The 14,500-nt window shown below is 45.4% G+C and overlaps 1 protein-coding gene across 5 annotated transcripts in view; it reads left to right on the top strand.

The window, feature by feature from the left end:
- The window catches only part of MAST4 (microtubule associated serine/threonine kinase family member 4), a 307,392-nt gene that overhangs the window by 93,135 nt on the left and 199,757 nt on the right, over positions 1–14,500 (top strand). Inside the window, exon 1 of one of the 5 annotated variants that reach the window (XM_087741352.1) lies at positions 10,391–10,490. The exons of 3 other annotated variants lie outside the window; for them this stretch is intronic. In XM_087741352.1, the coding sequence (XP_087597478.1) occupies positions 10,452–10,490 (39 nt within the window). In that variant the 5' untranslated portion in view covers positions 10,391–10,451. Of the gene's footprint in view, positions 1–10,390; positions 10,491–14,500 lie in introns of those variants that run through there. One more of the 5 variants, XM_087741349.1, reaches the window with a different exon arrangement.

The following is a 14,500-nucleotide window of genomic DNA, read 5'->3' as shown; positions in this document are numbered from 1 at the left end:
TGGTAGCATCTGCTTTGTAAGTATGGCTCACATGTGGCTTTAGAGTCCTTCAGTTTATTTTGGAGAATTGGCACCTTTAATAACAGGCTTCCTATTCAAATATGTGGCCCAGTAAACTAAGTTAAAAGTTCCAAGCTGGGATGGTTGACCCCAACTGACCAAAGGGCTGTTCCATACCATATGGTGTCATGCTCAGCATATAAAGCTGGGGGAAGAAGACGGAAGGGGGGCACATTCGGAGTGATGGCGTTTGTCTTCCCAAGTAACCATTACGTGTGATGGAGCCCTGCTTTCCTGGAGATGGCTGAACACCTGCCTGCCAGTGGGAAATAGTGAATTAATTCCTTGTCTTGCTTTGCTTGCATGCGCAGCTTTTGCTTTACCTATTAAACTGTCTTTATCTCAACCCACGAGTTTTCTCACGTTTACCCTTCCAGTTCTCTCCCTCACCCCACTTGGGGGAAGTGAGCCAAGCAGGTGTGTGGGGCTTAGTTGCCGCCTGGGGTTAAACCATGACAGTCCTTTTTGATGCCCAACATGGGGCTCGAAGGGCTTGAGATAATGACAGGTTCGATTGGAATGTGCCAGATTGAATTTATAGCTGTTATTGCTGTTTAGCTATTAATTGGCAGGCTCATTGCTTGCCATGGGGCTTGCTTGCCTTACTGTATATTAAAGTCTAGTGCTCGTTAGTGGCTGCTTTTTGCTTTTGCTGCTTGCTGTACTGCTTATCATCTTACTCTGCTGTGCCTGGGAACATTCTGATAACAGCAATAGCCACGTGCCTGGGCTGGCAGCTGGCCAGGGCATCGCTGCTCTTTCTGTGCTGCTGTACTGGACAGGCTGGAACTCCAGTGTGAACTGAAGTCCAAGGGACTGTGACCTGTGGATGAGTCCACATCAGAGCAGGTATATCTCAAAGTGTCTGTGGCTGTGGTTATGTCTGTGCTGCAGCAGGTATACCTCTGAAGGGATTGTGGCCCAAGGATAAGTCCACGCTGGAGAAGGTACACCTCAAAGCATCTGTGGCTGTGAATAAGTCCATGCTGCAGCAGGTACACCTTGAAACATCAGTGGCTGTGCATGGTCACGCTGGAGCACCTCAAAGTGTGTGGCCATGGATAAGCCCACGACAGAGCAGGTACACCCCTGGAGAGACTGCAGCCATGGGCAAGGCCATGTTGGAGCAGATTTACTTTGGAAGAGACTGTGGCTGTGAGCAAGGCCACGCTGGAGCAGGTATACCTCTGAAGGCATTGTGGCCCATGGATAAGGCCATGCTGAAACATGTGCACCTCATAGCAGCTGTGGCTGTGGATAAGTCTGCGCCGCAGCACGTGTACCCCTGGAGAGACTGTGGCTCATAGATAAGGCTCCACTGGCCCACATTCCCTCACTGACTGAATATCTTAAATATGCTTTCCTGTTAATATTGGAACGAATAGGTCTTCCTGTAGTTGTATAAAAGGAAATTCTTGCTGTATATATTGTAGAGCTACAGTTCTGTCCACTAGTCGGTACATATGGACTGAGAAAGTATCTGCTTCTTTGGGTGGATTACAGCTGCCCTTATCTCAGTGACAGCTTAAGTATGGGTCTGTCAATTTTGGCTGCTAATTTTGATGAAACATCTCACTGCCAATGCTGTAGCCGATTTCAGTGACACTTCACAGAGTAACAGAGCCTTCAGAACTTGAAAGAACAAGAGGCAGATGGTTAGTGTGTTTCCATAGCCTTTTCTTCCTTAGAAGACATTAAAAGCATTGCATTAAAGAAAATTCTTGGGGAATGTAACAGTGGATTGTGATACTGTAAGTTTCTGATTTATGTAAGATGGTGAGGTGTTGATGTGTATAAAATTCTTTAAAGATTATCTTCATTTTGATTCATTTCCACAACGATTTTTCAAATTGATATAAGAAATATGTGCACCTCTTCCAGCTCCCAACATCACACATGGCTTTGGCTTTCATGCCCCTGTAACTTCACTTGATGATGATCTGTTATTGATTATGATTTCTAATGAAATCCTGCTGTCCCACAGCATTGCAGAGTATGGAAGGTTTGGTGTATATATATATGTACAGAACAGTTGAAAAGTTTTGGGTAATATAGTTGCTTTTACAGATTTTTTTTGTGTGGAATAGACAAAAATGTAATATGTCTGTATAGGGTGTTTGAAATTCGTACTTTTTCTTACTCATGCAGACTATGATTATTTTGGTGTGGCATTTAAAGGTGACTCAGTTTCTCTTATGGCCATTCAGAAAGATAACCTTGGGCTCCTTTGTGGAGTTGTAATGTCATCTTTCCTTGACAGTTCATGCTCTAATCTGTCTGTAAAAGTAACATCAGACGGCTTCAATATACAGTTTTTGTGTTTGAAAACTGAGACCTATGGTGTGTCTTCAGAAGAAATTTTGTGTAAAAGTGGGGTCCACCTCTGGGAGATGGTCAAAGATGTCACCAGAATTTGATTCACATTTCATTCATAGTGGATAGGAGGCTGCGCTGCCATAGGCTCTGAAAGGCTTTAGATAGTCAGCTCTGAAGTATCATTCCTAGAAGACTTGATATTCTTCTGGGTTTGCAAGACTACGTGGTTGCATGGATGAAATAAATCTCCTTTGTGATCAAGAACATGCATGTGACAAACTTTTTTTTTGTTTGAGATGAGGTTTCTGTATGTCTGTGTGTTTTCTGTTTTGTTTTAAACCTGATGTTTGCATTTAGATTGCAAGGAGAAAGAGACACTGTTTCTTTGAATGGTGACCAGGTTATAATGAACACTACTGAATGTATCTCTTGGAGCTACAGTCTCAACCACTACTTGCAGCACCAAATACCCCTGTAGAATAGAAAACTTTTAGTTATTCCTGTGTGCAGTGAGGCAGATGAACTATTGGGCTACTGAAGCTTGGATTTCAGGAATCTCTGCTACTTTTATGTGAGCCTTTGTGGTGAGACAGGAACACTATATTTTGAATGGTCTATCATTGCTATGCATTGTATATACTGTGTTAAGTATCTGCTAGGATGTTTGTGCTTCACTCTGAGATCAGATTAAAAGTCTTTCATTAAGAAGACAAGCTCATTTAACTTGAAGGCTCTAGGTAGATTTGAACTTCATGCAGACTTGGGATTTCAGTTTTAAAGTAAAAAGCCTTTTTGCCATATGCCAGTATGGTTCATACTCTGATAGTTCAGTTTTCCTTTTGTTTAATTCTGTAGCTAGCCTTGTGCAGTTTTCCTTTGCAACTTTTCTAATGTGGTCATACTTTGCCTGATTAAGTTAAGCTTGTTGCAGAGAGACTTGAAAAAGGGAGGTATGGAAATGTATGCCAAGTAAATGTTTTAAGAAGCATTTCTTAGGTACAAAAACCAGCTTATTTAAGCTTTTTCATTTTAGAATCCAAAGTTGTCTTAAAAGGTATGAAAGCTTTGAAATTTGAAACAAATTAGGACTGTGCAGTGTTGCCAAGACAAACAGTAGTTTGTTACATAAACTGCAATTGAACCTTCTGGGACAGTAACTCTTAGCACCCAGTAAAGCAGCTCAGCTGGTAGCTGCTGTTTGGCAAAAGTAAATGAACAAAAAAGTATGCGTTGGCAATTGTTCGGCTGTTTTGGTGGTGTAGTGAGATAGTTGCTGCCTGGGAGTTGGTGGGATACCAGTTACAAGGAATATAAATTTCTTTACTGTGATTTGTTCTCCTCTTCAGTGCTGTCAGGTGTGGGTTTTTTTTTTGGGGGGGGGTGGGGGTGGGGGGAGGGTGAAGAGAGAACTACATTTTTCTCCCACCTTTCTTCAGTTCTGTACCTGAATAATAACTTCTTTAAAAGCTATCTTCTATATCTTCTTCTTCTATCAGTCGTGTATTAGCCTTATCCAGCATTATGTGTTGCCACAATTCTGCTGGCAAGAGACCTATAGAAATTGCAAACTGATTCTTAAAGCTTGAACTTGAATTATTAGAATGATAAAATAGTAATTGTGGATTGACTTCCAGTGATGTGAAGACAACAATATATGGAAAAGACATGGATGAAGATCTTTAACTTGGCTACAGAGGTTAGGTCTGGTTTGATGCATGAATTTTTGTGTGTGTGTGTGTGCTGCATGCACATACATGTGGTTGGCAAGTTAACTTGCACTGCTTGTTTGCCATTTTCACACATGCCATTTGCATGAGCTTGTTTCAAAACCATTATAACTACAACATCCAACAGAGCACATTCTGGTATGCTCTTGTTGTTTCTCTCTTCTCTGTTGTGCCTAGAGAAGGGCTGCATAGGAATTAGTGTTAAACACTTAGGTATTTTTCCATTCCTGTACTTGTAAAAACAGGTATCTGTAGTGACAGTGTGTCCACTTACCTGGACTTCTGAAAATATGGCACTTAAAATATTTTAATTTTTCCACTAACAGTCACTTGAATAGCTTATCAGTGGACAAAAATACAATGAAAAGCTCCCTTTTTACCAGTGCTGGGAAAACCAGTTCCTATTCTTTTAGATTACAAGTTATCAGAACGTAACGCAAGTATTGCATTGCTTGTTATTTATTCTAAGCATTGGATTTTTCACATGGGAAGAAAACTATTTTAAAAACTCGGTGATGGTGATTTGATGCTGTGGCGTATTTAAGATACAGGAAATAGCCCCAACAGAGAGAGATTTAGAGAGCAGAGTACAAGTGAGTTGTTCCATGGTGCATAATAAATACTATTTATCATATGCTGCCACCATGTGTAGTATAGAAGTGAAAGCCACACATGGGATATGTATATACATAAAATTAAAATTAAATTAAATATGCATTGTAAAACTGTAGTTACATATTCATATAAATTTTCACATGCTCAGGTTTTATCTTTTAATTGGGTGATTTCAGTAATTACAGTGATTTCTAAATTCTCTTAGAAAAGAATATTGACTGACAGAACTAAGTGAAGCAATATGATTAATGCAAAAAAATAACAGTTGAATGAGGAAATAAACTTTCTAAATTTGTCTAATTGTCCTGAAAACTATCTGCTACCGCGTTTCTGGCCTGTTCAGGAGCCTGGTTGACTGAGTCCCTTGGGAGGCAGTACTGAATGGCAAAGGAGTCCAGGAAGGCTGGACATTCTTCAAGAAGGAAATCCTGAAGGTGCAGGAGCAGGCCGTCCCCATGTGCTAAAAGATGAGCTGGCGGGGGAGAAGACCGGCCTGGCTGAACAGAGAGCTTTGGCTGGAACTCGGGGAAAAAAAGGAGAGCTTACCACCTTTGGAAGAAGGGGCAGGCAACTCAGGAGGACTACAAAGATGTCATGAGGTTATGCAGGGAGAAGATTAGAAGGGCCAAAGCCCAACTAGAACTTAATCTGGCTACTGCTGTGAAAGACAACAAAAAATCTTTCTCTAAATACCTTAGCAGCAAAAGGAGAGCTAAGGAGAATCTCCATCCTTTATTGGATGTGGGGGGAAACACAGTGACAGAGGACAAGGAAGAGGCTGAGGTACTTCATGCCACCTTTGCCTCAGTCTTCTATAGTCAGACCAGTTGTTCTCGGGGTACCCAGCCCCCTGAGCTGGAAGACAGGGACAGGGAGCAGAATGAAGCCCCCATAATCCAAGGGGAAATGGTTAGTGACCTGCTACACCACTTAGACACACACAAGTCTATGGGGCCAGATGGGATCCACTCAAGGGTACTGAGGGAGCTGGTGGAAGTGCTCACCAAGCCACTTTCCATCATCTGTCATCAATCCTGGCTAACCAGGGAGGTCCCAGTTGACTGGAGATTAGCAAATGTGACGCCCATCTACAAGAAGGGTTGGAAGGAGGATCCGGGGAACTACAGGCCTGTCAGCCTGACCTCAGTGCCAGGGAAGGTTATGGAGCAGGTCATCCTGACTGCCATTACACGGCACGTACGGGACAACCGAGGGATCAGGCCCAGCCAGCATGCGTTTATGAAAGGCAGGTCCTGTTTGACTAACCTGATCTCCTTCTATGACAAGGTGGCCTGCTCAGTGGATGAGGGAAAGGCTGTGGATGGTGTCTAGCTGGACTTTAGTAAGGCCTTTGACACCATTTCCCACAGCTTTCTCCTGGAGAAACTGGCTGCTCATGGCTTGGACGGGTGTGCTCTTCGCTGGGTAAAAAACTGGCTGGATGGCTGAGCCCAAAGGGTTATGGTGAATGGAGTTAAATCCAGTTGGCGGCCGGTCACGAGTGGTGTTCCCCAGGGCTCAGTACTGGGGCCGGTCCTGTTTAATGTCTTTATCAATGATCTGGACGAGGGGATTGAGTGCACCCTCAGTAAGTTTGCAGATGACACCAAGCTGGGTGGGAGTGTTGATATGCTGGAGGTAGGAAGGCCCTGCAGAGGGACCTGGACAGGCTGGATCGATGGGCAGAGGCCAACTGCATGAGATTCAACAAGGCTCAGTGCCAGGTCCTGCACTTGGGTCACAACAACCCCATGAAATGCTACAGGCTGGGGGAGGAGTGGCTGGAGAGCTGCCTGGCAGAAAAGGACCTGGGGGTGTTGGTGGACAGACACCTGAATATGAGGCAGCAGTGTGCCCAGGTGGCCAAGAAGGCCAATGGCATCCTGGCTTCTATCAGAAATAACCTGACCAGCAGGACTAGGGAAGGGATCATGCCCCTGTACTCGGCATTGGTGAGGCTGCACCTCAGATGATACTGTGTTCAGTTTTGGGCCCCTCACTGCAAGAAGGACATTGAGGTGCTGGAGCGCATCCAAAGAAGGGCAACGAAGCTGGTGAAGGGTCTGGAGCACAAGTCTTATGAGGAGCGGCTGAGGGAGCTGGGGGTGTTTAGCCTGGAGAAGAGGAGGCTGAGGGGAGACCTTATTGCTCTCTACAGCTACCTGAAAGGAGGTTGTAGCGAGGTGGGGGTTGGTCTCTTCTTCCAAGTAACAAGTGATAGGACAAGAGAAAATGGCCTCAAGCTGCGCCAGGGGAAGTTTAGGTGGAATATTAGGAAAAACTTCTTCACCAAAAGGGTTGTCAGGCATTGGAACAGGCTGCGCAGGGGAGGTTTACTTGGTTTAGAATTGGCAGTGAATGCACTTTTCATTGAAAGGTAGTTTTGTACTTTTCTACTTGGGATTCATCTCATCTTCCGCTGGAAGGCAGTCTTCTCTTTGTTTCATTCTCCTGCCTTCCAGTATTATTTAGGTAACTGTACCAATGATCTTTAGCTTTTTGCAAAACAAAGTAACACTTGTACCCTGTTTGTCTGTAGTTGGAAAATTTCTTCATGCAGGTGACATCTTTGCTTTGCCTGCTTATAATTCTTTCTGTAAATTGTCCATGTACACAATTATAACTTTTGTGATACTTGAGGTGGTTTGTTAGGTTGTGGACCTTTTGCATCTGTGCCTGTTGGTGATACATTACTTGGTGGTATGACTTTTTCGTGCTGTTGTTGTTCAAGTAATGAATTCATAGAATTTTTTCATGCTTTATAGACCTCTCAGCTAGATGGGATAGAACACTTAATTCATACATCTACATTAGCCAGTTATGTATAGTTAGGTATGCTGAAATGATTGTTGGAACAAAACCAACCACACTTCAGTATTATTTACTTTTAAAGCGACTGACAAATTGTGCATTGGGAGGTTTTGTATTTCAGTGATTAAAGTAAAACTTGTGTAAACATGTATTTAGATTGAGTCTGTAAAAGCAAACAGCCTTGCAGCTGAAACCTGTGGTGTGTCATGAGAGACAAATGGTAAGGTTTTGCCTCTCATGCTTGAAGTTTGACAGTCTTTGGCTATTGTCTCAAATTCATTTTTGCTGTCCTCACTGGAAGCATAGCAGCAGCATTTAAATTGTGATTCGGTTGCCCATGTCTTCTTTGGAAACAGAGAAATATAGAAAAGATAGGATGTGAGGGCACATGGATGAGACCAATTGGGAGAAGGTTTTAAAGAGTTAACAAAGAAGAAAGAAAACATGACATTTTGAAGTGGAAATGGGAAAAGATGAGTATTGGGAGGAACCCAAAGGAGATGCCTGTATATCCTTAATGTAACTCTGTTTTTGCTTTGTTTCACAGAGGTGGAGGGATCGTCACTTTTCAGTTTGATTCTGTAAAGTGAAAAAGCTTTCACCAGGTTCAGGATGCTGTTTAAATAGATGTTATACTTCAAAAATAAATTAATTCAGGAGAGTTGAGTAGCCTTCGTTACAAAGGAGGTCAGACTTGACGGTTGCAAGGCTCCCTGCTGGCCTACGAATCTATGAATCTATTGGTGTGTTTGATTTTCTTGTCTCCCTCTTGTGGAAATGGAGTTTTGGTCAGTACGAGCTGCTTCTTTCTTTCTGAACTGAAATACAGCTCTCATCCTGTAACTGAAATCGGTAATGGCGAAGCTTAAGCCATTGACCTGATGCTATGAATGCATTTGGAGCTGGAGACATGGAGAAACAGGGAAGGGGAAACATGTCCAGTTAATGTCACTGTGTAACTCTGATAAAAATTGACTGTTTTTTAAAATAATACAATTGGAACTCTGAGACAAATGTAGCTTAGCGAGAGTGATGAAATTTTCTTTTATTGTAAAAACTGTAAAACAATAATGTTAATGCATTTCAGTCATATGAAGAAAAGGGAGGGCGAATACAGCAGCCTTTTCTTTCTGTGTTCTTCAGATAAGCTGTTATTGCTCAGCGTTATCCTTTCAGCAATCCTTCATTTTTTTGTTCTAAATGCTTTTGCCCCTGGCAGGTTTTACTACTATGGAATGTACATGGACCACTTCTCAGAATGATGCAACCTGACAGGAAATCAATATTTTTTTCATACTAGATTTGAGAGTGTGATTGTCATAATCCTCATTTTAGGCTGTTAATAGGTGAACACTAACCTTGATCTGTCTCCCTCTCCTTATATCGTTTAGTAAGAAATGTACATTTCTTTTCCTTTTTGTTTGCTGCTCTCTAGAAGTGGTTTGAGGTTGTCGTGGTTTAACCCCAGCCAGCAACTGAGCACCACACAGCTGCTCGCTCACCCTCCCCGCCCTGGGTGGGGATGGGGGAGAGAATTGGAAAGGCGAAAGTAAGAAAACTCAGGGGTTGAGACAAGAACAATTTAATAACTGAAATAGAATAAAATAATAATGATGATAAATTGTAGTGAAAAGGAAAACAACTTGGTTTTGTAAACAGCATTTGGTTTTGTAAAGAGGGAACCATGCTTTGCCTTCAAATTTTACAGTCTGAAAACTTCCTAATTTTAAGTAAGATCAGATAAGGATTCCTAGCTGGAAAATACATAGGCATATTTACAGGGCTGTTTTTCTTGATATTTAGTGTTTGACAAGACTTCCCCTTGTAAATCTACAGATGTATGCCGTGATTGCTTTTGAACATAAAATGCAATCAATTTTACTCAGTTACTGGGTTCTTAAATCTCAAAAGATATTTTTAATGACATAGCCTAATCAGTTGATACTGTGGCTAATAGTGTGATGACAGCTTTTGCGGGGGGGGGGGGAATCAATGATTTGTTTCACCAGCAGCTTAGCTGATAAGGAAAGTCCAATACCTTTTTCCTCCTTAGAATCTGTGTTTTCTGACGTAACCTTTTGGATTCAGCACCCAGGTTTTGACGGAGAGGAGTCTTCCTTGCATCAGTCCGATCAGCTGAGCTGAGGCGACGTGCCCAAGGTCACAGCCTGGCCTGGTGGCTGCAGCTTTCTGCACCCCTGAGGCAGCCCGTCCTCGCTCCGCGGTTTCTCGGCTGCCTTGAATGGGAAATCCTGTAGGGGTAATTTCTCATAAAGTGCTATTATAGTATGTTATTACTGTCGCATTTTGCAAGTGAACGAAAACTTATTATTCATCTGCTGCCTGCCTCGAATTGAAAGAAAATGAGACGGAGCAAGGTAAACAAGCTGCAGCAGACTGTGAAATTACACGATGGGAATGCTGTTTTCTGACGGCTTATCCCAGTGCCATGGGTTAACACCCCACCTAATGACTACATTTAAGCAGTTTTTACCGCAGCGTATTTTGATCCGGTGCTAATAGCGGCGCGAGTGACACCGGCCCGCGACGCGGCGCTCCGGGGCGGGCTGGCAGCCCGGCGGTGCCGGTGAGCGGGCCGGGCCCGGCGGGGGCGGCGGCGCGCTCCGTCCTTCTCTCCTCAGGGACGGGGCGGCCGCCGGCCCCGGCCGAGGCGGCGCTGGGGCCGCTCGGCCCCGCGGGGCGAGGGCCGGGGGCGGCGGCGGTTGCGGTGCCGGTGCCCCCCCGGCCCGCCGAAGTTGCCGGGGAGCACAACTCGCCCGGTCACGTGCGGCGGCGGCGCCAATCGGCGCAGCCGTGATGTCAGCCTCCAGCGGCTGCGGGGATGCGGAGCGGCGCGCGGGCTCGGGGCAGTCCGGCATGGCCAGGCGCCGCGCGGCGTGAGGGCGGCGGGGCGGCGGCGCCATGGACGAGCCGGGCATCCTGCGCAGGCGGGGGCTGCAGGTAGGGGCGGGCGAGCGGGGGGCGGCCGCCGCCTCCCCGCGGCGTGCAAGTTGCCCTCACCTGCCGTGAGGCGCAGAGGCGTGGCGGGGGCACACCTGTGGGCGGCAGGGGCGCGGCGGGCACCGGGCTGCGAAGCAGCGCGACCGTCGGCCCCGGCGAGCGGGCGGCGGGGAGTTCCGCGGCGCGGCCGGGCGCTCGCCGGCGCGGCGGGAGCAGCGGTAGCCGCGCGGGCTCGTTCTCCCCGTTAGCGGTGCGCTAAAGATGGGGCGAGACGGCCATATGACCCGGGGGAGAAAGTTTGGCCCGCGCACGCCTCTCGGGGCGTCTGCGTCGGACTTTGCCGAGCGGCGAGGCGGCCGCGCTGCCGGTTGCCGTCGGCTCCTGGCTGACTTTTCCGCCGGCGTTCATAAACTCGGGAGAATGACGTATCCCAAATGGAGTGTGGGATATGGCAAAATGTTGGTGCCGTATGTTGTTTGAACCCAAGACTCGAGCGGAATACTCCTTTTGGATAACGCATGAAGCGCGGAAACTATTTTTTTTTTTTTTGGCGGAAAGTGTATTAATAAAGCGCGTGTGACAGCCATCGAGTGTAGGGTGTAGTTACTTTTTTACTATTTCACCAAAATGGAGCACCACCTCCGACTACATCATTCTGGCCCATTGTTTAGAAAGCCCCTTTGCTCAAGTCGCTCTCGGCGATGAATGTACTTCCTTTCTTTTGTTTTCCTTGACATCCGCAATGTTTCAATGGGAGGAGGGTGAAGAGGAAAGCCCCCCTTACATTTGGGATCGTTATTCTTAACTAAGGTAAAACCACTTATAATGTTTACAATGCACCGAACTTGCACAGTTCTGAACTTTTCAGAAAGGTGCCCTTTCTGATCAGTGCTTTCAGCTCGATGCCGATCAAGTGTGACAGTTTCAATTAGACAGATGAAGACAAGCAGAATCCATAGCCCGTGTTGTTACGTAGCGTAGAGAAGTCCTAAAACTCTCTGTGGCCTCTTAGTCTTTTAAGAATCCATTAGCTTTTTTTTAACTTTTTGTGTGATAGCATTTTCCCGTGGAAAGTGAATAACTTCCATTAACAGATTCTGGGATTTTATTTAGTCCTTAAATCTTAAATCTTTTCTATTAATTGATTGTAAGTGGGAAGGAGAACCTCAGCTGAAGGTTGGGATTGCTGATGACAGCTTTTAAAGGAGAGGATTTAAAAGTTTCAGGAGGTAGATCTTCACAGAGAGACTGGATTTCCTCCTGCTAAACCTGCTGTAATCCATCGAGTAGTGTAAACCTGATTTCTGCCTTTGACAATAATTGAACAGCAGACTGTTCTGATTAAGGAGTAACTTAAACCGTAACGTGAAAGCCTGTTGTTGAGTTCTGCAGTGTTCTTTTTGAGGTGCAGTTTTTTGTTTGTTTTATCTTCTGTAACTTTAACAAAGTAGTTCTGAATGAACACCAAGAATATTTCACAGAATACTTGATTCCTCCTTACATATGCTTACATGGTCACTGAAGTGAATATAGTGAAACTATATAGTGAATAATCCCAGTACCAGAAAGACCAATTCACACTTTCAGTGCATGCAGTAATAAGTTGTATTTTAAGGATGTGCACCTCATGACTGTCATTAGAATCTGGTCCTAGAGTGGAGAAAAATAGCCAATGGTCAAAAGTGTTCAAGTTGACATGCTGCCATCTAGAGAAAGATGGAAGGGGAGAAACGGGATCCATCTGAGGATACTGAGGGAGCTGGCAGAGGAGCTGGCCAAGCCACTCTCCATTATTTATCAGCAGTCCTGGTCAACAGGGGAGGCCCCGGATGACTGGAAACTAGCAAAGGTGATGCCCCTCTACAGGAAGGGTCGGAAGGAGGATCCGGGGAACTACAGGCCTGTCAGCCTGACCTCAGTGCCAGGGAAGGTTATGGAGCAGATCATCCTGAGTGCCATTACACGGCACATACGGGACAACTGAGGGATCGGGCCCAGCCAGCATGGGTTTATGAGAGGGAGATCCTGTTTGACTAACCTGGTCTCCTTCTATGACAAGGTGACCCACTTAGTGGATGAGGGGAAGGCTGTGGATGTTGTCTGCTTGGACTTTAGTAAGGCCTTTGACACTGTCTCCCACAGCATTCTCCTGGAGAAGCTGGCTGCACACGGCTTGGATGGGTGCAGTCTACGCTGGGTTAAAAACTGGCTGGACGGCTGAGCCCAGAGAGTGGTGGGGAATGGAGTCAAATCCAGTTGGCGGCCGGTCACGAGTGGTGTTCCCCAGGGCTCAGTACTGGGGCCAGTTCTGTTTAATGTCTTTATTGATGATCTGGATGAGGGGATCGAGTGCACCCTCAGTAAGTTTGCAGATGACACCAAATTGGGTGGAAGTATTGATCTGCTGGAGGGTAGGAAGGCCCTGCAGAGGGACCTGGACAGGCTGGATCATTGGGCCGGGGCCAACTGTATGAGGTTTAACAAGGTCAAGTGCCGCGTCCTGCACTTGGGTCACAACAACCCCCTGCAACGCCACAGGCTTGGGGAGGAGTGGCTGGAGAGCTGCCTGGCAGAAAAGGACCTGGGGGTGCTGGTCGACAGCTGGCTGAATATGAGGCAGCAGTGTGCCCAGGTGGCCAAGAGGGCCAATGGCATCCTGGCTTCTATCAGGAATAGTGTGACCAGCAGGACTAGGGAGGTGATAGTGCCCCTGTACTCAGCACCGGTGAGGCTGCACCTCGAGTACTGTGTTCAGTTTTGGGCCCCTCACTCCAAGAAGGACATCGAGGCGCCGGAGCATGTCCAGAGGAGCGCAACGAAGTTGGTGAAGGGTCTGGAGCACAAGTCTTATGAGGAGCGGCTGAGGGAGCTGGGGTTGTTTAGCCTGGAGAAGAGGAGGCTGAGGGGAGACCTTATTGCTCTCTACAGCTACCTGAAAGGAGGTTGTAGCGAGGTGGGGGTCAGTCTCTTCTGCCTAGTAAAGAGCGATAGGACAAGAGGAAATGGCCTCAAGCTGCGCCAGGGGAGGTTTAGGTTGGATATTAGGAAAAATTTCTTCACCGAGAGGGTGGTCAAGCATTGGACCAGGCTGCCCAGGAAGTGGTTGAGTCTCCATCCCTGGAGGTATTTAAAGAACAGATAGATACGGTGCTTGGAGACATGGTATAGATGGACTTGGCAGTGACAGGTTAACAGTTGGACTCGATGATCTTAAGGGTCTTTTCCAACCTTCACGATTCTATGATTCTATGAAATCCTGTTTACACTGAAGTTGTATTTGTTAGACCCTTGACTGAATCTGTCTTCATATTGTTATCTCGCTCCCCTGTTGTCCATGCAACTAGCCTGGAGACTAGTATGATGAATTTGGGAGCTGGAAAGCAGATGATATGACATGTGACAAGGAGTGTAGCCCCTGTTTAATTCTTGTTATTAAGTACTGATTAGATGAAGTCTCTGAGTCGTCCGCTTGGCTGACATTTACTTTTTATAGAACATCCCGAAGTGATGAGTTGGTACTTTTATAGTAGTAGTATATGTTCTTACCATTAAAAAAAAAAACCCAAACCCTAAATAATTCTCCTGCCAGTATGCTGTTCTGTGGCAGTAATCCATGTATCTTTTGTCCTCTCATCTTTTCCATATGTTATTGATAGTTTCCTTTAAAGGCTATTGAGAATATTCTGAAAGGGATTATTTAAAAAAAAAATAAAATGAAAGGTTCTGGATTCTGAAATACCTGTGATCTTCAATGAAAGGTCAGCTAACTTCATGTGACTTTGTCAGTTCTTTTGGTTAGAAGTAGAAATAATAAAAGCAGGTAAATCTGCTTAAAAGCTGTGTGCTTTCTTAGGTGAAGGTGCATTTAAATTAAACTAGTCATATATTGGGAAACAGCACATGATTAAATTAAAAGCCAAATTGGTACAACTGCTCCTTTTTTCTGTTTGTACACAGTTTGCTTCAAAGCTTGATTTACAGGACACACAAACCATTTCCTTTTAAATGGG

This window comes from Nipponia nippon, unplaced genomic scaffold, assembly GCF_047370975.1.
Source record: "Nipponia nippon isolate SJK-2023a ecotype South Korea unplaced genomic scaffold, ASM4737097v1 scaffold_8, whole genome shotgun sequence".
NCBI lineage: Eukaryota > Metazoa > Chordata > Aves > Pelecaniformes > Threskiornithidae > Nipponia > Nipponia nippon.
Note: the sequence above shows the minus strand (reverse complement) of the source record. Positions and strands in the feature narration are given on the sequence as shown.